Genomic DNA, 27,368 nt, shown 5'->3' with positions numbered 1-27,368 from the left:
TGAATGGACCAGCATGGTTCCTCACATGCTAAATGCTATTTATATGGATTTATTCAAGCAAAGTGGATTATGTTTCTTATAATGCATGACCACCTTGAGAATTCATTATGTCAGGAGCACATACATTAAACTATCTAAAGCATTAACATGTGAATACTGTTTGAAGTAACATGATAGTTTTGAAAGATTGTTTACATTCATATGGTACAAATCAATCCACATTATTCTGTATCCCTTCATGAATTAAATGCAGTTGGTTTTGATGTGAAATATAGCTGTTTTTAACAGCACAGAGAAACTTACATAACTCAAATAAATTTGTTAGTCTCTAAGGTGCCACAAGTACTCCTTTTCTTTTTTGCGAATACAGACTAACACGGCTGCTACTCTGAAACATTTAGGGGAGGTAATAGAGGATGACACAGCCAATTGAAATGGCAGGGTAGCTTGCTGAGTTAAGCAAAATCATAAAATGACAGAATTGTAGGGCTGGAATGAGCATTGAAATGTCATCTAGTCCGCTCCATGTGCTGAGGCAGGATCAAGTATATCTAGACCATCCCTAACAGGTGTTTGTGTAACCTGTTCTTAAAAAATTTCCAATGGAGGGAATTCCATATCTTCCCTTGAAAGCCTATTTTAGAGTTTAACAATCCCTTGTAGTTAAAGTTTTTCCTAATATCTAACCTAAATCTCCCTTGCTGCATTATAAGCCAATTACTTCTTATTCTACCTTGAGTAAACCTGGAGAACAATTTATCAGAGTCCTCTTTATAAGAGCCATATTTGAAGACTTTAATCAGGCCCGTCCGTCCCCCCCCCCCACCACTCTTCTTTTTCAAGACTAAACATTTCCAGTTTTTTAACCTTTTAATAAGTCAGGTTTTCTAAACCTTTTATCATTTTTGTAGCTGTCTACTGGACTCTCTCCAATTTGTCCACGTCTTTCTTAAAGTGTGGTGCCCAGAACTGGACACAATTCTCCAGCTGGGGTGCCAAGTAGAATGGGACAATTACCTCCTGTCTTATAGATGACGCGCCTGTTAATACACCCCACAATATTAGCCTTTTTTGCAACTGAATCACATTGTTGACTCATAATCACTTTGTGATCCACTATAACCCCCAGATTCTTTTCAGCAGTACTACCGCTAGCCAGTTTTCCCCCATTTTTTAGCTGTGCATTTGACTTTTTTTTCTTTTTAAGTGTAGTATATTGTACTTGTCTTGTCTTTCTTTAATTTCATCTTGTTGAATTCAGACCAATACTCCAATTTGTCAAGATTATTTTGAATTCTAATCCTGTCATCCAAAGTGTCAGCAACCCCTCCCAGCTTGTCACCTGCAAATTTCATAAGCATATTCCTAGCTCTGTTATCCAGATCATTAATGAAAATATTGAATAGTACCAGACCCAGGACAAACCTCTATGTGACCCTGCTTGATATGTCTCTCCATTTTGACAGTGAACTCTTGATAACTACTCTTTGAGGATGGCCTTATAGTAATTTCACCTAGAGCATGTTTTTCTAGTTTGCTTATGAGAGTATCATGTGAAACTGTGTGAAAAGCCTTACTAAAATCAGGATATATATCTCATCTACAGCTTCCCCCTATCTACTAGGCCAGTAACCCTGTCAAAGAAGGAAACTAGGCTGGTTTGGCATTATTCTTGCCAAATTAATGTTGGATATTACTTATAACACACATCCTATAGGTGGTTACATATTGAAGATAATTTGTTCCAATATCTTTCCACGTTTCAAAGTCAGGCCTTCTGATCTACAGCTCTCTGGGTCCTCTTTGTTCCCCTTTTTAAAGATATAGGTACCGTGTTTCTCCTCCTCTGGGACCTCAACTGTTCTCCTGGAGTTCTCAAAGATAATCACTAACAGTCCCAAGATAGCTTCAGCTAATTCCTTATGTACCCTGGGATAAATTTGATCAGGGCCTGCCACTTGATTATGTCTAACTCATTTAAATATTCTTTAACCTGTTCTTTTCCTCTTTTCGCTTGTATTCCTTCCCCATCCATTGTAAATATTGTGTTAAGCATCTGGTAGCAATTTAATATAAATAAAATATAATACTACAAAATTTTGCTCTTAATTTTGGCAATATATATAGTATCCATGATATGTCTGTGAATAACATCAACAGGAGCCTTTTTTTGTTATCTTAAACACAGTGCCATCTTTTCTTCATGTTTTAGAGAAGACCGGTGCTATAACTTAGTATTTTATGGCCATATGGTTGTTGAAGATTGTACTCAAAGGTGCCCAACTTATTTACACTGTGCAATTCTGTTGACTTGGTATGAAATCTGCCCAGAATTATAATTTAATAATAATAGATCTGAAAAGACTTAATGATTAATGTGAGGTCTCAAGATACTTTCACCAGGGACATATATTAAAGAATGATCCTCATGAGTATTTAATCACCGGCAGAGTGTATCTTACAACCAGGAATATTACTAGAGTGAGAGAGACAAGTGAACCTGACTGAGTAGAAAATAAAAGTATGCTTCCATTTCAGATTATAATTCTTTCTGATAAAGTTGAGAAAATGGGAAGGCTTAAGTAACTTCCATATTTATTTGTATATCTCTCCAGTTTATATTTTCTATCAAACCACACTTAATTTTCAAATGTTTACCTGCTTTTTCTTCAAACGTCTTTTGACCACTAAGGATTCTCAGTGTTAAGAAACCACAAATAATAGATCAGTAGATAATCAAAAGATGTGAATCCCTTGGAATGAAACTGGTGCTAAAGTTTTATCCCTATGTATGTAGTATTTGGTAATTTAGATAATTTGGATAGGATTCCATTATTTTGCGTGTTTAAAACAGAATAGCTAAGGTTTTGACATGTTGATTTTTACATGAGTGGGTACCTCGTATGTTTGAAGCCTTGTACAGCCATTGAACAAACTTCACTGAGAATTAAAAGTTAAATCATAGGTATTGTGGGAGGCTAATGAAGGAGTATAGTGACAACATAGTAAACTTTGCAAAGTAATTCTAGTTTTTATCATAACCTTGCAGAAGTCTACTTTGGGTAAAGAAATAGCAGAAATGTATGAACTACTCACCACAACTCGATTCATGTAATTTAAGTGTTAATTTCAGGCCTAGGTGGGAACATTTAAACATGAACATCATAAAGCAACAGCACTCTAAAATGCAGACTCAGACACATTCTTTCAAATTTTCATCCAGATCTGAGGCTTTGCCTCTTGATGGCAAATGAACCAGAATGATGAATTTATCATCATATGGATTGCACGATCTCTGTGCTCTCCCTGCTTGCCCTTACCAGATAGGAGATGAATGTATTTGGTTTCTTGCTGCATAACCCCAGTTTAGAAATATGTATTATATTCAATTAAAGCCTTTTTATGAGGTTGATGGTCTGCTCTCAAATGAAATCTTAAAACGCAAATGGCAGTGTTTGAGAGGGTTTTGTTTAGCCTTCAGTCTAGACAATTTGGGCTCAAACAAAGTTGGCCTCTTGGTCTACTGCACATTTTAGAATAATTTAATTATTGTGGTGTCCAGAGCCTTTAAGCAAGATAGGGGCCCCATTGTACTGGGTACTGTGCAAACACAGAGAGACAAAACCTGCTTTGAGGAGCTTACACTCTAAATAGACAAAGCAGGAAAAGGGTGAGAGAGGAAACAGAGGCACAGAGAGAGAAAGTAATCTGTCCACAAGGTCACCTAGTGGACCAATGGCAGAGTCAGGGGCAGAGTCTAGATCTCCAAACTCTATCCTGTGCCCTAGCCAATAGACCACGCTGCCTCCCTTTTTATTCTGACTGTGCTAGAGATACAATTAGGATAAATACATGTGAAATAAATGTTTGGCCTTGGTCCGGTTTCTAGTGAACAGTGGTCAAAATATCAAACCCAGCATCTTAACAAATTAGTCCTTGTAGAGAGCCAGGCATTGAGTGGACATTACAGATTGATGTATTCCCCTCCAAAACAGGGATGACTGTGTAAACTTTTAGTGGTATTGTATTGTATCTGTTCTGCAACCAATATAAGACCTAAAGTAACTCTCTAACACTTTTATTTGAAACTAAAACTTGTAAGTATTAAGCACTTCACAATCCCATGATGGGACTGGGTAACAAATGGAAAAACAGCCTCTTTTTTTTTTTGTTTATTGGGAAAACTGAGCCGAACTGTTAGTTTTCTCACAGGCCTAACTTTTCTTTTCTATAGCATATTACATCAGACAGCTACATTCCATGTCTTGCTGACCTCTGCAAAGCACTCTGGGAAGTCATGCTCAGTTATTATCGAACGATGGAATGGCATGAGAAACATGACCGAGATGAGGGAACTGCTTCGTCTTCTGGTAAGATATGACTTTTGAACTAATTCTCTTGTATTTTGTTGTTTGAAGATAAAATGTAAATGTTCAAGTTACTAGTTTCTACCCAGGTACTTCTGTGGCCATGACCCTATAATATCTTAAACGTTGTTGTTTGTTTTGCTTATCTCCAGTATGTAGTTATTACTGTTTACATGTGTAATCACACACGCGCGCATGCTCACACACACAGAAACATTAAATTGGAGACTATAAATAATCCGATTTATTAAACTATTCTTTAAAATATCCAGACTTCAACTAGAGTGTGTCACTCTTTAAAAATTTATTTTTTTCCCCTTTAACATTGTCTGCTTGCATTTGGATTCATTATTAATCCATACTTTCTAGAATTTAGTATAGGAAAAACAAATACTGCTGAATACTTGAGTGTCTTAAGCAATTTGAAGCTTCATATATAAAATTGGTAATTTTAAGGGCTGCAACTATTTCTTAAGTGAGAAACAGGCAAGGTATCAATTTTATGTTTCAGATTTCTTGGAACTATGTCAAAATGTGTACAACAGATTTTAAGTTTAGTAAATTGGGCTACTCGGCTGTTTATTGGGGGAAGTAGCTTTAAAACTGAGTAATATGATTCTCTGTTAATCAATTTAATTATTTTTTGGAATGTTTTGGAAGCGATTCTCCTTACTACAGCCTTTATCACCTTCGCTCAGTCTGATCTTTGCACTTCTATGCCAATTTACACACCTGGAACTGCCACCCTAAGGCTTGCAACGCTCCTTCACTTTATATCCAGGAAATCCAAAACCTCTGCCTTAAAACCTGCCTATTCCATGGCACATTGTGACTACAGTATCTTCTAGTCTTGAGTAGTCTGTTTTTGTGTTGTCCTAGTACACTCCTTTAGCATTCCAAACACTTGAACCTGTGTTTGTCTTGTATAGCCCTCTTATACACAGGTTGCCCTGTACATAACTTGAATTGATGAGAATATCTAAAGACAAACGTTGTCTACATTCCTGTTAGCCAAGATACTTGGATATGGCAGTAGACGTAGAGTGAAATTCTGGCGCCATTGAAGTCAATTGCAAAACTTCCATCGACTTCAATGGGAGAGGATTTCACCCATGGTCTTTATATCTGCAGACCAGTAGCTTCTCTCTCTCTCTCTGACAGGTAATTCTGGCAATGCTGTTGCAGATATTTCTCCTTCTCTGTTATAAAAAGCTTGATTTGTGTAAAACAAGTAAAAAAAAATATTGTTATCCTTTAGACCGAACTGTGAAGAAAGAATAAAAATGGAGGCGAGAGAAACAGGAGAAAATGGACTAATCTTACCGCTCTCTGTACACTTTGAAATCCACCCCTGCTTATAAACATACATTTTGAAGTCACTCTTACCCAGGGTATTAAAATTAATTACATTTGCAGTCGTTTAGATTGCCTCTCTACTTCAAAGTTGAAAGCATAATAAAAGTATTTTTTCTTTTAGGGGCGTTCAATATATTGCGTAGAGTATTTTTAAAATTAATGTGGGCTAATTTATTAAAAGTAGTATTGTAAATTAAAGTTTTCTCCGTATGATTAAATTTAAAATTCAGATGTTTCTTTTGATGTGCCCCATAGGGAGAAAGAGTCTTTATTAATCCTCTTTTCTATTCCATTTTACAATATCAGTAGTACTTTTAAATATTTAAAACTTCTTCAGCATATTTTGTTTTTAAGTTATGCTGTGGAGGTGGATTCTGTTGTGAAAATTTGGTTCTTTTCTGCCTATATAACAATTCAGATATCCTAAAATAAGTGTATTCCACAGCACTGTTGCAATAGCCCATTTCTTTATAATCCTTATATCATTTGTATAATAGACCATTCCCATGAGCGTGCTTATTTTTGGTGCTGCTTAAAACTTTGAATTAAGCAGTGTTCTATATTACTGCAAAACCCATTTTAAACGAGCCGTTAAGGGTTCTCAGGACAAATTTTTGGTGGCCTCAAAGTGTGGCCACCAACTCTTGTTGGTGGCTGCTCAGACTTTTTTTTTTCCCTAAAATACTTAATTAGCTTTAGGATAAACAAATATGCACATATACACATCCAAATCATTGTAATTTATTTATTGCTAGCTAGTAAGTCTGTTGTGAAAAGTGATGTTTACAAAATACAAATATCACATTTTACAGCAGACTTACTCAGCCCTAGCAAGCCTAGGGATAAATTAAGCCCAGGATGGTTGAGGGAGGCAGTGGTGGGCTGGGATCTGAAGCCCCATTGCCTGAGCCCGAAGCACTGCAGCTCGGGCCCAGGGATGAGTATTTGTGTAGTGGCAGGCCCAGCAACTGCTGGAGCCTGGGGCAGGAGCCCAAAGCCCCAGGGCCGGAGCCTGCTGCCCCATCACCCCAGGGCTGAAGCCCAAAGCCTGAGCCCCACCATCCCTGGGAAGATTGGGGAACTCATTGGCAGCCTGCTCTTCTAGCATTGTGCCCCAGGTGTTTCCAGAGGATGGCAGTGCCCAACCCCTGCTGGCCACCCCAGCAACCAACAGCAAGGTGGTGGATCCAGAGGGACAGGGAGAGGCCACTATTTTGGCCCCCTCTTTTCTCCCCAGTCACAGCCCAGGAGACTGTGGCCACAAGAAAAGCCCCTGGTGGCTGCATTGCTGCATAAAGTGATATTCTGTTCAGACACATGTCATGGTCAACGTGGTTTCTGTAAAGGGAGATCATGTCTTACTAATCTATTAGAGTTCCTTGAGGGGGGTCAACAAACATGTGGACAAGGGAGATCCAGTGGACATAGTGTACTTAGATTTCCAGAAAGCCTTTGACAAGGTCCCTCATCAAAGGCTCTTATGTAAATTAAGTTGTCATGGGATAAGAGGGAAGATCCTTTCATGGATTGAGAACTAGTTAAAAGACAGGGAACAAAGGGTAGGAATAAATGATAAATTTTCAAAATGGAGAGGCGTAACTAGTGGTGTTCCCAAAGGATCAGTCCTAGGACCAATCCTATTCAACTTATTCATAAATGATCTGGAGAAAGGGGTAAACAGTGAGGTGGCAAAGTATTGCAGATGATACTAAACTGCTCAAGATAGTTAAGACCAAAGCAGACTGTGAAGAGCTTCAAAAAGATCTCACAAAACAAAATGACTGGGCAACAAAATGGCAATGAAGTTTAATGTGGATAAATGTAAAGTAATGCACATTGGAAAACATAATCCCAACTATACATACAATACGATAGGGGCTAATTTAGCTACAGCTAATCAGGAGAAAGATCTTGGAGTCATCGTGGATAGTTCTCTGAAGACCTCCAAGCAGTGTGCAGTGGCAGTCAGAAAAGCAAATGGGATGTTAGGAATCATTAAAAAAAAAAAAGGATAGAGAATAAGACCGAGAATGTTATTGCCCTTATATAAATCCATGGTACGCCCACATCTTGAATACTGCCTACAGATGTGATGTGGTCCCCTCATCTCAAAAAAGATATACTGGCATTAGAAAAGGTTCAGAAAAGGGCAGTTAAAATGATTAGGGGTTTGGAACGGGTCCCATCTCAGGAGAAATTAAAGAGACTAGGACTTTTCAGTTTGGAAACGATGAGACAAAGGGGGGATATGATCATGAGTGGCGTGGGGAAAGTGAATAAGGAAAAGTTATTTACTTGTTTCCATAATATAAGAACTAGGGGCCACCAAATGAAATTAATGGGCAGCAGATTTAAAACAAATAAAAGGAGGTTCTTCTTTACACAGCGCACAGTCAACATGTGGAACTCCTTGCCTGAGGAGGTGGTGAAGGCTAGGATTGTAACAGGGTTTAAAAGAGAACTGGGTAAATTAATGGAAGTTAAGTCCATTAATGGCTATTAGCCAGGATGGCTAATGAATGGTGTTCCTAGCCTCTGTTTGTCAGAGGGTGGAGATGGACGGCAGGAGAGAGATCACTTGATCATTACCTGTTAGGTTCACTCCCTCTGGGGCACCTGGCATTGGCCACTGTCAGAAGACAGGATACTGGGCTGGATGGACCTTTGGTCTGACCCAGTATTGCCATTCTTATGTTCTTATGTCATTTTAAATTAACTGTTTGAGTGTCTATATATATATATACAGCACTAGTACTACTCTAGATTTTATGTTGCACAAAGAGTAAGTTGCTGATGCCCTTGGCACTTAGTCTAGCTATTCTGTACAGTGTGCATAAGAATGAAAAGTGAACCATGTTTAAAAAAGAATATTGAATCAGTTCTAAAAAAACCAAAAAACAAAAAAATTCATTTAGTAAGGGAATTGATAAGTCTAATATTTGAAAGAAAATGAATGTCATGTTAATGGAACAGTAGGTATTAATTCTGCATCAGACAACCGGGTTCCCTAGTTTATTTAATGGTTATATTTAACTACAGAATGTATCATAGCCATTAAAGTATAAAGGTCAACAAGACCATACAGTGTGTAGAGCAGGAGGACACAGCAGAGGGAGCTGTAGGATAGTTTACTATAATGTGCACATTATAGTATTCTGAATAGTGAAACCCAATAGACTGAAGCTGTTGAATGAGCATTATAATTTTTGTATGTGTAGCTGGATCTCATCAGTTTGAGGCATGAACCTAAGGCTGTCTCTAGATCAGTGGTTCCCAAACTGGGGTTTGTGAAGCCTTGGGGGTTCGCAAAATGTTACAGGGGGTTCTCGGGGAAAAAAATTCCCTAATGGCGGACAGAGCTGTCCCTAGGGAGCACGTGACTAGCAGCCCAGAGCCCCTGGACTTCCAAGAGCTAAGCAGATCAAAGCAAGCATATCTATCACACTGAAGAGATTTAAACTTCAAGACTCCTTTTAAGAAATGAAAAGGGAGGTGGATATTTTTGGCTGTTTTTAAACAGGCAGCTGGCATTGTTTTTAAAATTATTATGAAGAACAAGTTTAAGCTTTGTTGTAACATGCGTTGTTTGCCTGGACTGCTCAAGACCTGAATGCTTCTGTAGGAGGAACTCTTTGAGTTGGCTTCTTAAATACCTTCATGCTTTCACATCTGATACTCCTTGATGAAACATAGGAGCCCTGTCATAGGAGCCCTATTCAAAGTATACAAGCTACGAAAGTGAGATCTTGGAAGAGTGTTGCCGTTTTCATAATGTAATAAAAATACTGTAATAATAAATAGTGTGTAATAAGCATGTCATAAAAACAAATTTTATATTTCCAAGATCACTGCTTTTATAATTTATACTCAGGTAAAGGAGACAATCCCTGGAAATACTCATTTTTAGGAGGGGATTCACGAGACTTGACAATTTAGTGAAAGGAGTTCACGCATTCTTAAAGTTTGGGAACCACTGCTCTAGATTCTTCCCTTATTGTGCTTTTTTACTGAAAGTAAAAAGTGTTCACAAAGTACTTCTAATAGATCAAGTGTCTCTTGCTCATGGTACAGAACTCCAAGAGTGAGAAGCAGTGGATTCAGAAGACATTAATTGCATAGCTCTTTCCATGACAGTAGACTGCAGCTTGTCCAAAGGGTTCTTGCATGGATAGTAGACATAATGTACTTCATCATGGCTCATGTTTACTTAGACCTGCAATTATTTTAATGCCTGTAGTGGGCATTACAAATGTATTGTGCTTACATAACTTTAAAATGTAAATGCGACTAAACATTTTTTTCTATTTGTGAAGAATTAAAGGTATCTGAATAATCAGTCAGTTTCTTACATGTTTTCACTTTGTAAATTAGTCCACTTTTTGAGGCACTGTAGTAAGAGTCAACAAATATTTTAACTCCAGGGTGTGTGTGAGAGAGTGGGGTTTTTTTTTGCACCTTTATATAAATTGGGTCTTTTGAAAGTTTAGCGCTTTTTTTGTTTCTTCAGGTTTCAGTGCAAAATTTACAGTGGGGCTTCTATTTATTCTTATTGCCTATTTTCCGTTAATACTTTACATGGGGATCTTGTTGTAAGGTGATAGTTGTTGAGAATAACATTTTTAGAAACACTGGACATCTCAGTTACTAGTGTTTAGCTAATACATTTTTATAGTTGTACAGAGTCATTAACATCAAGGCAGCAGTGATTTTGTTCAGCCCCCTCTCTCCCTTCCAAGAAGTCACACTTGCTTCCAAGAGTAACCCCCACTTGGTTTTGTGATTAATATCTGGAATTCTACTGTGATCATATGTAGCTGGAAGTAGAGAAGTCCTTACACAGGTGACCCTGCTAAGCTTAGAGGAATTGTAAATAAAAACTACTGGGTGAGTGTAGGTTGCAAGATCAGCTCCTAAGACAAGAAAAGAAAAGGAGTACTTGTGGCACCTTAGAGACTAACAAATTTATTTGAGCATAAGTTTTCGTGAGCTACAGCTCACTTCATTGGATGCATTTGGTGGAAAACTGGCATCCGATGAAGTGGGCTGTAGCTCACGAAAGCTTATGCTCAAATAAATTTGTTAGTCTCTAAGGTGCCACAAGTACTCCTTTTCTTTTTGCGAATACAGACTAACACGGCTGCTACTCTGAAACCTAAGACAAGAAAATAATTTTTTGCTGGTTCACAGTGTTAGTTTGCCTTTAGAGAAATTTTTTTTAGGACCGGTTTAAAAAAACTCCCTTGAAAATGGGATTAAGTAATGAAGATAGACAAATGGTTAACTCTAGATACAAACACATACATCCTAAAACATATTTTTATGGCATGTTAATATTTTAGTATGTCACATAAAATGGGAAATAAAGCTATCAGATTTCATTTGTTGAATACTATCATATAACTGAGAAGCAGTAAATTATAACAAAAAATTTCTATTTTATTAGAATAGAACTATTATTCCTGAGTGATCACATCTGGTAAAATGTAATATTTGAAATATCATAGACTTTTAACATTATATAGTTTGTTAAATGTAAGTGAAAATAAATCTAGTGAATTGAATTTATAACTACTGCAACCTATAATGACATTCTGAGACACTCTAATCATTGCTACTTTTTCTGTAATTTCACTTTTGTTTATAAATTCATGTTGCATCAAATTTGACAAACCAGTATTTTCATCTCAGAAAGGTGAAGCTTGGTCGTCATGTAAAAATATGCTTTTACACTGCTGTGCACTCTAAATTTAATTGGCATGATCGTTTTTGTCTGTGATATTTAATAGTCCATACTATTTTTCAAAAACAAACACATTTAAAGTTGACTCTCAAATATGCAGAGAGGGGGAAATAGGCTTGCGTGCTTTTTTAGCTCCTTCATGATTTACAAAGGTGACCTGAAAGTAATCCTGTGTGATTACTTTTCTATGGTTTTGTTGGAGGATTTGTTAGAGGTCTTGGATGTTTACTGTGAATTTTCCCAGCATGTAATTGAAAGAGTAGGGATTTGTGGAATCTTAAAGTAATTTTTTCTTCCTATTGTTTATAGGTCAATTCAGTTAAATAGGTGTTAACAAAACCCAGGTTTTGGATGGCATGTTTAGATTGCAGTCCCTCCAGGGCAGAGATTCTCTGTTTGTACAGTGTCCAACACAATTGGTTGCTATTATTTCTATCATGGTAGTACCTAAAGGACTCAGTTAGGGATCAGGGCCCCATTTGTGCTAGGCGTTGTACAAATATATAAAGTCCCAATCCTGGATTGGCTTTTCAGCACTATCATCAGATATCTACTTACATTATAAAATAATTTTAAAATGACAAAACTCTTTAATCCAAGACAATCAGAACTTTTTGTATGGTATATGATGCAGGCTATACAAGACAGAGAGCTTGCGGTGCCAAATACCTAATAAACATTTGGTGAACTACTATAAAGTTGTTTTCAAATTTACCTGCACAGTTAGGAGCCGAATTAGATGTTTACTACAAATAGTTTTGTTCCTTCTGAAGTAATCTCTTAAACCTTCCAGTCACAAAAGCTATCAACAAAGGAAGGCTCCAATCCTGCAAAGGTTTGCGCATCTGTTTCACATTATGTACTGTTATGGGAAGTTAATCACATGAATAAGCCTTTGAAGGATCGGGACCTATGTATCACATCTGTAAACAGAAAAGAACTAACAAAATTACAGTAGAGGAAAGAGTTGAAAAGACAACTTCCAAAATTCATTCTCGAACTTTGGTTATTAGAAAAAAACTTGTTATCCAGCAAAGGTAGAGGAAGTTTCAGAGAATGAATCTAGATGAAAATGGTTTGTGTCATGCCTGTCTAGCAAGGAGGCAACAAAAAAAAGCCTTTCTTATTACCAGGACTGAAGTAAAATTTTACTAAGTTTACACAGTAGAAATTTTTGTGGGAAACTGGAGATATTGTGTACCTAAATCAGCTATCTAGAAGAATAGATCTCCAGATGCCTGTGATTTTTACCTTCACCTGAAATCATGCACAATTACATATTTTTCCATCTATTCCAAATTCCATAAAACAAAATGCCTTTGTATTCCTTTTAGAAGTTTTTTATATAACACTTAGGACAAAAGGAGGTGATTTCAACTTCAGATAGCTGCATAAAGTGGGTGCATAACTGGTTGGAAAATCGTTCCCAGAGAGTAGTTATCAGTGGTTCACAGTCATGCTGGATGGACATAATGAGTGGGGTCCTGCAGGGATCGGTTCTGGGTCTGGTTCTGTTCAATATCTTCATCAATGATTTAGATAATGGCATAGAGAGTACACTTATAAAGTTTGCAGATGATACCAAGCTGAGAGGGGTTGCAAGTTCTTTGGAGGATAGGATTAAAATTCAAAATGACCTGGACAAACTGGAGAAATGGTCTGAAGTAAATAGGATGAAATTCAATAAGGACAAATGCAAAGTACTCCACTTAGGAAGGAACAATCAGTTGTACATATACAAAATGGGAAATGACTCCCTAGGAAGAAGTATCTGGAGGTCAGAGTAGATCAGAAGCTAAATATGAGCCAATAGTGTAACGAAGTTGCCAAAAAAGCAAACATCATTCTGGGATGTATTAGCAGGACTATGGTAAGCAAGACACGAGAAATAATTCTTCCGCTCTATTCCATGCTGATTAGGCCTCAACTGGAGTATTGTGTCCAGTTCTGGGCACCACATTTCAGGAAAGATGTGGACAAATTGGAGAAAGTCCAGAGAACAACAAAAATGATTAAAGGTCTAGAAAACATAACCTATGAGGGAAGATTGAAACAACTGGGTTTGTTTAGTCTGGAGAAGAGAAGACTGAGAGGGGTCATAACAGTTTTCAAATACATAAAAGGAGGAGGGAGAAAAATTGTTCTTCTTAACCTCTGTGAGCATAGGACAAGAAGCAATGGGCTAAAATGGAAACAATGGTGGTTTAGGTTAGACATTAGGAAAAACTTCCTAACTGTTAGAGTGGTTAAGCACTGGAATAAATTACCTAGGAAGGTTGTGGAATCTCCATCATTGGGGATTTTTAAGAGCAGGTTGGACAAACACCTGTCAGGGATGGTCTAGATAATACTTAGCCCTGCAATGAGTACAGAGGACTGAACTAGATGACTTCTCAAGGTCCCTTCCAGTTCTATGATTCTATATGAGAAATAGCTCCCCATAATGTTGGATAAAAGACTGAAAACCAGACCCATGCAGCCTGATGGGGCTCAAAACAAGAGCCTCAGAAACTTTTTAATAAAAGTGTATAGCAATGGCCCTCTGTGTGTACTAGACATCTGTTTGGTATCAATCCACCCACCCATCCATTCCCCCATGTTTGGCAGGAGAGATGACCAACATTTCAACCTAAGCCAAGCATTGTTGGCCTAGTGTTGTAAGTAGGTCAAAGACAAGTTGACCTATAATTCAGGCTTGATTTGTCTCTGCCGAATTATGCCACAGCAGAGTAGGTCACAATAACGTCTAAAGAACTTGTAGTGACTGCAGTATCCATTTGATGATTCAGAGAAAAAGATGCATCTGTTTAGTATGTAGCTAGCCGGGTGGTTCATTCTTCATATTTATATCTTGGCCGAATTTTGCATGGTAAATCACTTAGCTCAAGCAGGTACATTTGTCACTCAGAATTGCTGCCTTCATGAGAACAATATGAATTTTTTGTACATGGGTATTAAACTTTAGTTTATATATCTACAGAGAGTAAGGAGATTGTTTTATCATGACATTTCATAGGACATTTCTTTTTCTTAAGAAAAAGTGGCAGAATGGTTATTGGGGGGAAAAAAGGGTAAAATTAATGTATTTTTCCTTAAATGTCTTTCTTATTTTAATACAAATAACTAGGGGCCATATCCTGAGTGCCTTCCTTGCGCAAATAATGCCATTAATTTAAGCAGACAGATTTGAATGTTGTAGTTGCTATTCTTGAACTGATACGTAAATGCAACCAAATTCTACAATTTATTTTTATTCTTTACCAGGAGAGAACAGTCAACTTAATTGTTTAAGGAATTTAAGTTCTAAGGTTTCATGTCTCTAGTGTATATGTTACTGCATTGTTGTTGCTAGATTCCTGTTCTATTACCCTCCTAAGTAGCCTAGGGCTTAAGCTTCATTGGGGTCAAGGTTCTCAGTGAAATTAGTTCAACTCTTCTCCATCCGAGCCTAGCCCGCATGCAAAACTACCTGAATGTCAGTGGTCAAGAGGGTGATAAAGCATTATATCCACTACCCCAAATAACTTCCCATTTGAGGGAAAGTTAAGTAGCACAGTGTCCCTTTCCAGAGCCACATTACTCTCTCCAATCCAATTCAAGGCCTTAGGCCTTATCTTCAGGCTTGAGCCCAAAAGGTTGCCTTAAAATTCCTGGAGAAAGATCACAGATGACAACTCCACTTGTCAGGCTCAGTAGAGCTGTCCACAAGAAGAGGAATGTTTGTTTATGCAGCTTGTCTAAGACATTGTCTTCTTGGCAGCTAGTCCCAGATTGTGGAAAGAACGCCCAACAGAATATAAAGATCATCATAAACCTCTCCATCTTCTACTCTAAGTGTATTACTTCAATTTTGCTTCTGCTAGTACAAATACACAGAACAGGGTCCATTATTTTTAAACAGCAGGGGAAAAAGTCATGATTTCTCCCTGCAGAAACGGGGAGGGAGGACCATGCATGACAGATGCTAGTCATGATTGTTAGGGCACTACTAAAAAGTCCTCAAGTACTGTGGTAATATGGGTATGGTAATGAGGGCTGTACCAGAATCTGAATTGAATAGATGAGATTTGAATGAGAAAATGTCTGGGGCTTGTTGCACTGGGATTACAAGATTGTGTCATGTGTAAGTGTACTATGGAAGAATGCATAGAGAGAGGAATGGGAGAAAGAAGCCAAGCACAGAGTATTGCTGGCATTGCTCAGTGGAGCAAAGATTGCAGGGTCTTTCTCCAGACATTCAGCCAGTGTATACTGCTAGACACGGTGGAAACCTTATTTCTACAATTTTTCAACTAATGGGTCATCTTTACAAAGCTAGACTACATTAGGGAATATTTCCTAGTAGAGAGTGGCTGATACTTAGATTAGACAATCTATATCTCCCCTCCATTTGAAACATGAATGTCAGTTACTTTATCTTAGTTGGTTTTATGGAATGGGATATTGTGTTTTCTTAGCCAGACATAACCGTATCTGTCTGATATTTTTTTTTTTAAAGATTTTATTGCTGTCCCTTTAAAAGTTCAGACTTTTCAACTGCACAGAAAAAAAGTTAGCCATCATCTAGTCTCAACCCTGCAGGCCAACTTAGAGGCAGTAGGTTCATCAATGCTAGAAGTTAGGTTTTAAGATTATTGGAAATACCCACACTATCTTCCAATTTCAGTTTCAGATGGCAACAATGTGATTGGAGCTGAGGAGACCAATTTTGACCGTAGCTATGTACAAAAGAAATTAGAACATGGACTTTCGCGTATATGGCAGGTTTGTTTTGGATTGTCTAAACATACTCTTTTCCAAATACAGAGTATAAATCTTATGTGGTGATCTTTGTTACAAATCAAACTACTGTAGATAAGTAGAAATTAAAATAATTTAAGGAATTATAGGGTGAGAAGGATGGCTCAGTCTCCAGACACAGTCAGTTCTTGGGTTAGAATGCCAACAGGAGCACCAATAGCGGTGCTAATTTTTGTGGTAGGAAGACTATTATGTAATAGCCAAGGCCAACTCATTTCTTGTCTGCAGTCTCACATCCATATCTCTGGCCAGATGAAAAGAGGGAAATGCACATTGTGACAAAGTTCCTGCTCTACCTTGGGGGTCTTGCGCTTATTGGCGGATTTGCTCGCCTTGGAGCTTCACAGCAGCCCTCAGCTTGGCCGTTTTTCTGAATTCATAGTCCAGGTCGACTCCTCCTGTGTCTGACCAGGAGTTGGGAGGATCTGGGGGGAACCCAGGCCTGTCCTCTACTCCGGGTTCCAGCCCAGGGCCCTGTGGAATGCAGCTGTCTAGAGTGCCTCCTGGAACAGCTGTGCGACAGCTACAACTCCCTGGGCTATTTCCCCATGGCCTCCTCCCAACACCTTCTTTATGCTCACCATAGGACCTTCCTCCTGGTGTCTGATAATGCTTGTACACCTCAGTCCTCCAACAGTCCGCGTTCTCACTCTTGGCTCCTAGTGCCTCTTGCTCCCAGCTCCTCACACGCACCCACAACTGAAGTGAGCTCCTTTTTAAAACCCAGGTGCCCTGATTAGCCTTCCTTAATTGATTCTAGCAGCTTCTTGATTGGCTGCAGGTGTTCTAATCAGCCTGTCTTAATTGTCTCCAGAAGGTTCCTGATTGTTCTGGAACGTTCCCTGTTCCCTTACCCAGAGAAAAGGGACCTACTTAGCCTGGGGCTAATATATCTGCCTTCTATTACTCTCCTATAGCCATCTGGTCCGACCCTGTCACAACACACATGAACAACTCACATAACATAAATGAGTTTTGTTAGTTTTTTAAAAGTAACAACAGACAGAACATTCAAAATAGACTAAAAGTCCATGTTAGGCATCAGCAAAACAAGTTAAAGTATTTCAGCAAACACTGCCAAGTCTCATGAGGGGTTAAATCAGTGGATTATGTTTTCTACCTGCTGTGCTGAAGTCCAGTGGTATGAAATCAGGATAATATATATGTTTTAACTAAGAAGTTTTGCATTAAATTTAAACCAAGACTTTTGACATTTAAGCACATATTCTGTGTGTGTAAGTAGCTATATACATTTTTGGAAACATGTATTTGAACAGATTAATAGAACTTTTTCACGAGTCCCTATCATTACACTGAAGACATGTACCATAAAATCATATGACTTGTGTTAAGAGTAATAATCTTTAGAGCACCAGTAAAAAGGTGAGGGATTTTTTTTAAAGGTACTTAAAGCTTTTCATATATGCTGAGTATAGTACATTTGCAGCTCTGCCCTTTTGGTATCAGCTGGAAGAGGAACTACTGAAATACAGGGCTCTGTCATTCTGTCAGTCAGATTTAGGGAAAACAGGAAATTTTGTGAGCCTGCCTGTTTTCATGATAGTTCTAACTTGATTACTAGCCCAAAAGTTTTTAATAAACACCCAACGTTTCTGATGCCAAAGCTATGAACCTTGTGTGATTTACGTAGAGCGGCAATAATCCAAAGCATTCTTTAAACCACTGTCCACAACAATCTTGGCATCTCAAGTTGTTTTGGATTGACACTGCATTACTGAAAGTTGCAAGGAACTATTTTTGACTAGTGAACTAATGATGTAATGTGAAAGCCAATGAAAGATCACATGTGCTAATGAAAATGGTCAGTTCAACAAACCTTGTTTCTCTAGAGGACTGCCCTAAACTGATGTTCAGAGGGGTCAGACATCTGAACAAAATCAAAAGTGCTAGTGAACCATGCATTAATCTCACTGTCATTCATTTTTAACTCCAGAGTAGTCACTGCTACTATATAAAAACTCAAAATATGCACACACATTTAGTAAGGATTCAATACTAATTTTGAAATGTTTGTGTTTTATAGGATGTGCAGCTGAAAGTGAAAACGTATCTGCTGGGGACAGACATGTCTAACTTCAAATATGATGACTTTATCTTTGTACTAGATATCATTAGCAGGTATATTGATGGGGCAAATAAGGCCATTTTCTCCATCTGCATGACGGGCCTGAATTAGCATAAGATAACATGATAAATTAACATAATAGGGACTACCTCCTGGCCCCAATTTCCATCCACTTCACCCTGCTCTGGTGATGCAAAGAGCAGGAGTGATTCCTTAATAGGGCACCAAGTGACTCCCTGCATGCGAGGTAATTCATGACTAGTGTCAAGTTGTTTTTAGCCAGCTGCTCTTCCGGGCCACCCTGCAGACACAGTGGGTGTGACGGAAAGGAAGCTGTAGTACTCTGATGGTCCTTGGCCAAAATGAAGTCCTTGAGAGCCATTTTGGTACCTGGCCAGCTTCGAGATTGGGGATGTAAAAAATGGCTAATTCATTTTTCTGTCCCCATGCCCCCTCAGGTTCTGTGTGAGTGCTGCTGGGCTGGGCCTAGGAATCTGCTTGGCTGTTAATAGCAATTTTCTGTAGCGCTGCAATTAGTTGTGGTGCCTTTAAAAGCTTGCTTAGTGGCTCCCCAAACCTGGAGCCAAAAGTGTGAGGAGCTGGGCATAGCTCCCTTTTGCTCCTGCTTCTGTATTTGGGGTTGTGGTGCTGGTGGCCAGAGTGCTTTATTTATTTATTTATTTTATTTTTTGTCGGAGAAGAGAAGAGGGGACAGCGAGAATGGTATAGGGAGATGTGTTCAGGTCACGGGCTATAGAGCTTTCATTGGACCATAGGATCCCAAGCAGACACTTGGATTTCTTGTGGCTGTCTGGCCCAGAGTGTTTATAAAATGCCATGATATGTAATAGAAGAAAGTAGACCATATGTAGGCCTGGTGTTGCATGGTGATGATCTTTGTTTGTTAGATGTTCAAATACTATTGGTGATGGATGAGCATGGTATGTGTGCTTATAAGAGAGAGAGGGAATTCCAGCTGAAACAATAGCATTCAAGTAATAGTTGTTTCCTCCAGTATTGTTAAAACTAATTGAATGGATAAACACTTCTAAAATGTCTCTTGTTATAATAGGCTGATGCAAGTTGGGGAAGAATTTTGTGGCAGTAAGTCAGAAGTTTTGCAAGAATCTATTAGAAAACAAAGTGTGAACTATTTCAAGAATTATCACAGGTAAGGCTACTAAATGTGCGGTGGATTGGTCGGATTACTTTTATTTTCCTTTTTTTCATTTTAAACTGGGTTTCCAGAGGCAACGAGTTGCCTGGTTTCACTGAGGTGGACAGCTTGGGCATGTTTCTGTCTAGTGTGTGGGGGTGAGGGGTCTGAACACTCAGCTATTGCTGCAGGTATAATCTCTCACTCATGCTAAAGTCACTGAGGAGACTTCTGCAATGAGCAGGTTGGGGAAAGGGAACCTGTGGTGCCTAGACTTTCTCAGTCGCACCTCAGGCTTCCTCTAAAAGCTGCTCCTTAAGACTCCTCCTTTTGACCCTTTCTCTAGTAGAGCTGCAGGCCTTTATTCCTGGTCTCCTGGCAAAAGTATTTTATTTTATTTTATTTTATTTTATTTTATTTTTATCTGTATACCATTCCATAAAATGAGAGCCCATCCACCCATGTCTCCGTACATCTCTGGCAATGTCTTTGAAATCTATAATTATGCAATTTATTTATGTCAGGAATTTCATAATTCTATGGATTTGTACTCCTGGATCCCGTTTGCAGCCTTCCCTTTGTTGACCATCTGTAACTGCATTGCATTCCAGTGTCCCTTGACTTCATTACATGAAGACCTGACCTAATTTTATGGCAGCATGTGTGTCAGCTTCAACACTTGCTGGCTTTTAATTTCAAAGTTAAACTGCTTTGATTTTTTTTTTGCCATAATTTTGCTTTGATTTCCCCAGTGTTCAGGCTTGGAAGGTAGACACTTCTTTCATTCCAGCGGTCTGGCTCTTGTTTTTCATTACTTAGATAGCCAGGAAGATATGAGGGGGAAAAATGCCACAATGATTCTTGCCAGAAGTCCTTGGTTCCCAAGACTTCTTCACATGGCATCCGGCCTCTGTTATTCAGGGCATTTTTCTGCACATGCCAAACCCCAATCAGTCATTCTGAAGCTTTCTGCCTGGAGGCTGAATAGATGACTTTATCTTCAGATGGATGTTCTGAGAATTAATTGATATTTTACTAAAATCCATAAAATCTTAAAATTTTGACAGGAATGCATGGGAAAGTGTCTTAATTCTGGTGCCAAGAATGTGGTTTGGCTCCTTTTCAGGCTCCTGAAAGTCAACCCTAGAATATCTTCTCAGCAGTTTTAATAAAGATTTCCCTTCCAGTTGTCTGACAGGGTCAAGTCTCAGCCTTGAGTGCATTGGACCTCTCCAGGATACAAGGTTCTATGACTGTGTAGTTACCATAGCTCCCATTTCTTCAAAGTAACATCCAGCCTTAAGTCTCAACCTGAATCTCCTCTTCTGCCTTGGAACCTCACTTTGGAGCTTCAAACCCTTATGAAACCTCCATTTGAAGCTCTTCTGAAACTTCCTTCTCCACTTGGCCATTTTAAAATGCCTTTCTTAAGGCTTTGTCTACCCAAAAAGTCCAACCAATCTAATTAAATCTGTTTGTTTAGTTAAATACTCCTCCTCTCCCATATGGGGGTGATTTCTCACTGATTTAAGTTAAATAGACATAAAGCACTCTTAAATTAAATTTTGCCATAGAACATATTGCATCTCTGCAACGGACCGGTTTAATAGTGGTTTATGAAATCTCAAATTTTGAACCCTCTCAGTTCTGTTTGAATAAAATATAGGGGGGGAAAGAGCAAGAGTATATGCTGAGAACTTGTCCTTTGCTTATTCTGTTGCTTTAGCAAATCATGAACTATTTTCTGCTGATTTGGAACATAAGGGATTTTTGTGCTTCTTGTTCAAGTTTATTCTTTGTGATAACTATGTATTCCTAGCACTGACTTTTTGTGTGGTTTTTTTTGTTTTGTTTTTTAAAATCTCACTGAGAAAAGGATGATTTTTAATAATGGTTACCTACCTGTTTTTTTGTCAAGAATAATTAGACAATGTTTGTAAAGCTCTTTGAAGATGAATACCACTGTATAAATTCTAAGCACATGGTTTAGCCTGATTTATTTAAAGCTTTAAGTGTTTTGAATGTTCAAACCAAGCAAATGCGGCTTTTGCTTCTCTTGTGTATTTAATTGAAAAAAGCTAGATGCATTAGGATGTAAACGCTACACTGACTGGAACTGCTCAAGGAGCATGATTCATCAGCCCATTAATTCTGTACTTTGACGTATGTAGCCTCCTGGCGGGTTAGATATAGGTAGGTTTGGAAGAATTGGTTTTTATCGGTAAATGTAAATAAACATTGATTTCACCGTACACACAAACTGATGAAAAAATATTTCCATCGATAATGATCTAAATTTACATGTAGGCAAAGTCAGAAAAATGCTGCTTGAGAAATTATTCATTTGATTTAAGGCTATTTCCTTGTGTTTTTTTTTTTTTAAAACATATAGGTGGTTCAGAGAACTGGATAGACAAAGGAATTGGCCATGTAACTCAAGATCATATTAAGTATGCAAAGCATTTTGTTGGGAAAAGTTTTCTTATTTATAAAAAGCAAGAATGGGCTTTTAATGGTGAAAGACACCAAACAAGGGAACTTCTTAAGATTTATTCATTTTTGAAGGTGTTTTTGGAAAGGCTTATTTGGGCAGGAATGGCAGAAATTTTCAAAGAATAAAGATAGATTTAATTGAAACCTTCTTTTTGAGCCAGATTCTGAACTTGTGCATGGTGGTGAAAGTCGAGAGTAACTACTGAAGTTCATTAAGTCAGTGAGTTTTTTCAGATTTCAAAATGAGGTAAAAATCTGGCTGTATATTTAAAATTTTTTCTATTTTATCCTTTTATCTCCAATATGATTTTATCATACGGGCCACTTCCCCTATGCCCCACCCATCTGCTCATAGCTTTTCTAATATAAAACTGAGATTTTCAGAGCTGTGCAACACAAGAATAGTTCCTGACTTCAGTAGAAGTTAATGGGAGCTACGTTTCCTGTAAGCTTCATGGCCACTTCTCAAGGGCCACACAGGCAGGCGGTGAGAGGAGCTCCTTCCTCAGCCAGGCCCAGGTCTGCCGGAGCTGCCGAGGAGTGGAGCCCCTCCTTCGGGCTGGCCCAGGCCTACCGGAACTGCCAAGGAGAGAAACCCCTCCTTCGGCCCTGAGCTGCTGCAGTGAGAGGGCTGGGGGGAGTCCTCCCTCCCCATTGTGGTCCCAGGGCAGCATGCACCCCAATCCCTTCATCCCCAGCCCTGAGCCCCCTCCCACACCCCAAACCTCTCATCCCTGGCCCCACCCCAGAGCCTTCACCCTTATCTGGAGCCCTCACCTCCTGCACCCAACCCTCTACCCCATCCCTGAGACCTCTCCCCTCACTCCAAACCCCTTAGCCCTACCCCCACCATGTGAATTTTGTTATGTGCCCCAATATGAAGGTGATGTGTCCATTCCACACATGGACCTAAAAAATTAGAGGGAACACTGAGTGGGAATTGTGGGTACTCACTGCCTTGAAAAATCTATTTCTGGTTGAACAGAATGTGTGTAAGTAGACACAGCTAATTGCAATAATAGTTAAGCACATGTTGGTCATCTTACTGAGCCAAAATCATTCATTATATCAGTATTAGTTTGTTAATGAATGATGTGATGAATGTTTTACAGCCTAATTTGGAACCTAGTGCATAATTTACTAACTGCTACATTCTGAACAAGACAACATAATGTATCTTTTAAAGAAAAAAATATTGATGTGCCCTCAGTGATTAAAAAAAATAAAAATGGCAGCAGTGAAGTAAAGATCCTGGCTACCTAGCTGAGAGAGAATGCTAAAGGTGCTTCTGCTTGTATCTAAATGAAAGGCTGGAGTGCTGATGAAAACTCAACAAAGGAAGTAGAGTGAACTAATGTTTTTGATTACATTGTTGTAACAGTGCCCTTCATTAATGAACTTACCTTCCTGCTCAAAACAAAGTTTAAACATGTGAAGAAATGCAATTTAGGTGATAAATGAACTTTTAATATTTTATCTGAAAAACATATAATTCTGTATAGTGCTACTTTTCAGTTTTTCTACGTTGTCTGTTTTTTTTCCCCCAGTGCTTTTTATTACATGAAATATTTGACAGATGTAGGTTCATGTTACCCTTTAGTGGCTAAAGGTTGCTACATTTTATATTGGCATTGCTAAAGGTATCTGATCATGTTACCTGCAGAGAGTAAAATCCATTATGCTACTGTACAAGCATGAATGTTTTTATATATTAATTGTAGAGGCTTTTAAAAATAATTGTTTAACACATTTTGTGACAGTGCATTCTTAATGTACTTTTCTACAGGATGTCATAAAATATACAATTTTGTAGTTATTTATAAGCTGAGAGAATGAGTTTAGTATCTGGCAAAATAAATCCTCACGCTTGCAAAATGTGTTAAATACATCACACTTTCCTTCTGCACCAACCATGAAGATCTCTGTGACTCACTGAACTACATCAGAAGAATGCCAGTGGCACAAACTGAATCAACCGCATGTATCTGTAGCCTTTTTTTTTTAGATTGAATGTAGTAATTTAGTATAAACTACGATGGATTCAACAGACTGAACGGACAGAGAGTGAAAGTCACCTATGGTGCTTTCCTCAGATTTGGAGACTCCAGGAACAAATTAAGTCTGAGGATAGTGACCACAGACACAATCACAAGTACAAAGTCTTAACTGTACTACAGGTTTTATTAAAGCAATAAGTAAAGTTACAATTATCCATGCATATGTAAATCCTACAAAAACCCATGCAATTACTAAGACTGTAGTCATACTCACATCCTCAAAGATATTCTCAGGTCAGATGGATCTGTCATCAGGTGATCATCAAAAAAGGATGGTTCCTGCTGGGATTTTCCATGGGTCTTCTGACTTTTACACAACTAGGAAACCTCTTTTGTATTGTTTTTCTGACCACACCAAACACCTTATGCATATGCAGGAAGCTTTCAACCCTCTTTTCCTTTTCTGTACTTCCATACCCCATGAATATTGGGGTACCCCATTTTTCATAAGTTGTTTCTTAGTTCCTCTTATTCTTATTAGCATCTATGCACAACATGTATCCTGCAATCAGGACAGGACATTCCATAAAGTTACAGTAAGGTGTCTTGTGATCTTGGATAATGCCATGTGGTTTACTGCAGTCTAGTTTTCTGTAACATTACCTATTGGCATATGTTTTACAGTAATCTTGTGACCTTACTGGCCTAGGGTTATTCCTACGTCACCCACTTATGTCAAGCATTCTTAAGCTTATGGCCTAGTCTGGCTAAGCTAAAATATTACAGGCCTCAACCTGTAGGCCTTGCATTGCAGCCAGGTTTTACTTATATACCTAATATACACTAATCATTCCTAAATATTTGTCAGTCTTATACTTCTGTAATCCCACATTGATTTTATATGAAATAGCATATGAATTGACCATAACACAACATAACACAATGATAAATGGATGATAAAAATGGACTAATTGGCTACGCATCAGTGTAAAATTTCTGCAGAACTCCTCTGCCACAGTAACTTCTATTCTGTTACCATCACAGTTGCTAAATCACAACTGGGAGAGCTATTCTTCATAGTGAACCAGCTCATCCTGGCCAGAGCACTGATTGCTGGAAGGAAGCCTTCTACCTACTTACCAGAAAAGATAACCCAAATATTGCAGGAACTCACCAAGCCAGAAAAATCTACACCAGAAATGTTGATATTAGTCACCCTGATTGAATTGTACCTCATCACATTTGATGAAGTTCAGAAAGGGCTTTGGAAATATTTGAACCAACACTTGCAAAACTGGTCTGTCCCCTGCCTGACTGGTGGTAAACCAGCAAAGAACAATTGTGTACGCTGCTAACTCATCTCAACGATGGCTCCTTCAGAGACATGGACCAGCCAACCTTCCTGTGAAAAATGCAACAGCCCATTCTTGTCACAGAAAACCTCACCAACAAAATAGTGGCTAAAGGGACATGATATAATTAGTTGGACTTTCCTAAAGTCTATGACAAAGTCCCTCATAGGAGACCAATCAGGGAGATAAAGTGTGAGAACTAAATGTTCTGTCATGGAGTAGAAATAATATTTTTTTCTTGCACTCCAAATCGTGGCCTCTTGCTGTTAGTTCCTTTTTTATTAATTAACCTGAGACAATGTTAACTTACAAGGGAGATTTCCCAGGGGCTCATTTTGGAGGGAACCACAAGTTTTTGGGGAGGTGATGGTCTGAACTTCTCTGCTAAAGAAATTAATAGCAAAGCCTAAATGAAGATGACTTTGTATTTTAAAGTATAATTTAAAGATTTTTGTTCAATTGAAGGCACGTTTTCATTCTAATGTTAAAACAGTTCAGCTGTGACTTTTTTTTTGCTGACAATCTAGAGTGGTGTTTTTCAGAACTCGTCTCGAAGAATTGCGAATGTTCTTGGAGAATGAGACCTGGGAGCTTTGTCCTGTAAAGTCGAGCTTTAGTATTTTACAGCTTCATGTAAGTACTGCTACTCAATTTTCAAAAGTTCTTTTTGAAATAAGATTTTTTATATGTGTAGACCAGCTGTCAGGGATGTGCTAGGACGTGCAAACTGCTGTTTGGTTTTCAGGTTATTTTAATGGTATAGTAAAATTAGAGTGATATTTATTTAGGGATTTTTGTATGCTATTCTAAACCTCAGATTTAAATGCATCTAAAATGGTAACATGCCTGATTCAAGAAAACTTTCAGGAAAGTACTAAAGCATGTGGTAAAATTCCATTGAAAGCAAGTGGAGCATGTGCTTTAGTACTTTCTTGAATCATGGTCTCTGACTAAGATGAGGTTGGTAAATAGTAACACTTCTGTTTTATTTGTTTTTTTAATATCTACCTATTTGGTGCGGCCTGACAGCCACATGACTAGAGTTGTTGCTACAAATAACATGTAGGTTGCTAAGGATGAACATGGTTGCGGGGGATGGAAGACTATTTTCTAGTTTGACTGTACAGGGAAGTTGACATACATTCATGCAGCAAGAAAGAGAGCTTTCACAGAACACAAAGGGAAAGAAAAGCATTTTTAATAGAAAAATGTGATTGTTAAACCACATACACTGTCTGGGAAATTCAAAAGAGTTGTTGGAGAGCCCAGAAACTATTCATCTAATTTTGTAGAAATTACTAAATTCCAAGTCCCATTAGCCCAGTACATTTTGATCTGTGTCTTTACATTTGATTATGTAAATTTAGTTATTAATCTTTGAATAGTAAAAAATAAATTATGATGTTTTCAGCAAAAAAAAAATTAAGCCAAGATTTTCAGAAATGAATATCTAGAGATAGGACTTTAATTAAGTGGTCTGATTTTTCAAAAGTTCTGAGCATCCTCCCAGTCTCTTGAAATCCCATATTATTGTGCAGCGTAGCAGTCCAAAAATTTTGAAATGTACTTGATCTAAGTATATTTTAAAAATTTGTTCCATATTAATAAGCTAAAATGTTTATAAGAAAGGTAAAGAAAATTATCTTTAAAATATTTTTTTTAGTGTCACTTTAGTTTTGGAGATACATTCTTTATATTTTGATTGATGCTGTATTTGTAGAGTTTGAGATTTAGGTCCTGTTCTATTTCTTGTGAAAATACTCTTTTAATCTCTAGTAAAAAATTTTCTTTTTATTTCTAGAAAATGAACACTTCCATAATACAAGAGGTATATTTCATGGTTCAGCAAGACACACTTGCTAAAATTAGAAAGACAAACCTGTGAGATTGCAAACCTCAAGGTTAACTTAAATCAGTCTAAAAGCTATATTTAAATAAGAAGTAAACTTTTGTTTAAGAGCGGTAATAGACAGTAAGCTATGAATCGATATTTAAACTACATTACTAGGCATAAAAATTAT

General features: G+C 38.0%; 1 protein-coding gene across 10 annotated transcripts in view; it reads left to right on the top strand.

Annotated features, from left to right (window-relative positions):
- VPS50 (VPS50 subunit of EARP/GARPII complex) overlaps positions 1 to 27,368 on the top strand; it is a 185,539-nt gene that overhangs the window by 64,191 nt on the left and 93,980 nt on the right. For 9 of the 10 annotated variants that reach the window (XM_038389581.2, XM_038389579.2, XM_038389583.2 and 6 more), the window contains 5 exons: positions 4,235 to 4,370; positions 16,130 to 16,227; positions 18,308 to 18,402; positions 19,422 to 19,520; positions 25,890 to 25,980. In XM_038389581.2, the coding sequence (XP_038245509.1) occupies positions 4,235 to 4,370; positions 16,130 to 16,227; positions 18,308 to 18,402; positions 19,422 to 19,520; positions 25,890 to 25,980 (519 nt within the window). Of the gene's footprint in view, positions 1 to 4,234; positions 4,371 to 5,625; positions 5,889 to 16,129; positions 16,228 to 18,307; positions 18,403 to 19,421; positions 19,521 to 25,889; positions 25,981 to 27,368 lie in introns of those variants that run through there. The other variant, XM_043509304.1, reaches the window with a different exon arrangement.

The sequence above is a fragment of the Dermochelys coriacea genome, chromosome 2 (assembly GCF_009764565.3).
Source record: "Dermochelys coriacea isolate rDerCor1 chromosome 2, rDerCor1.pri.v4, whole genome shotgun sequence".
Classification (NCBI taxonomy): domain Eukaryota; kingdom Metazoa; phylum Chordata; order Testudines; family Dermochelyidae; genus Dermochelys; species Dermochelys coriacea.
This window is presented reverse-complemented; position numbering and strand designations above follow the sequence as displayed.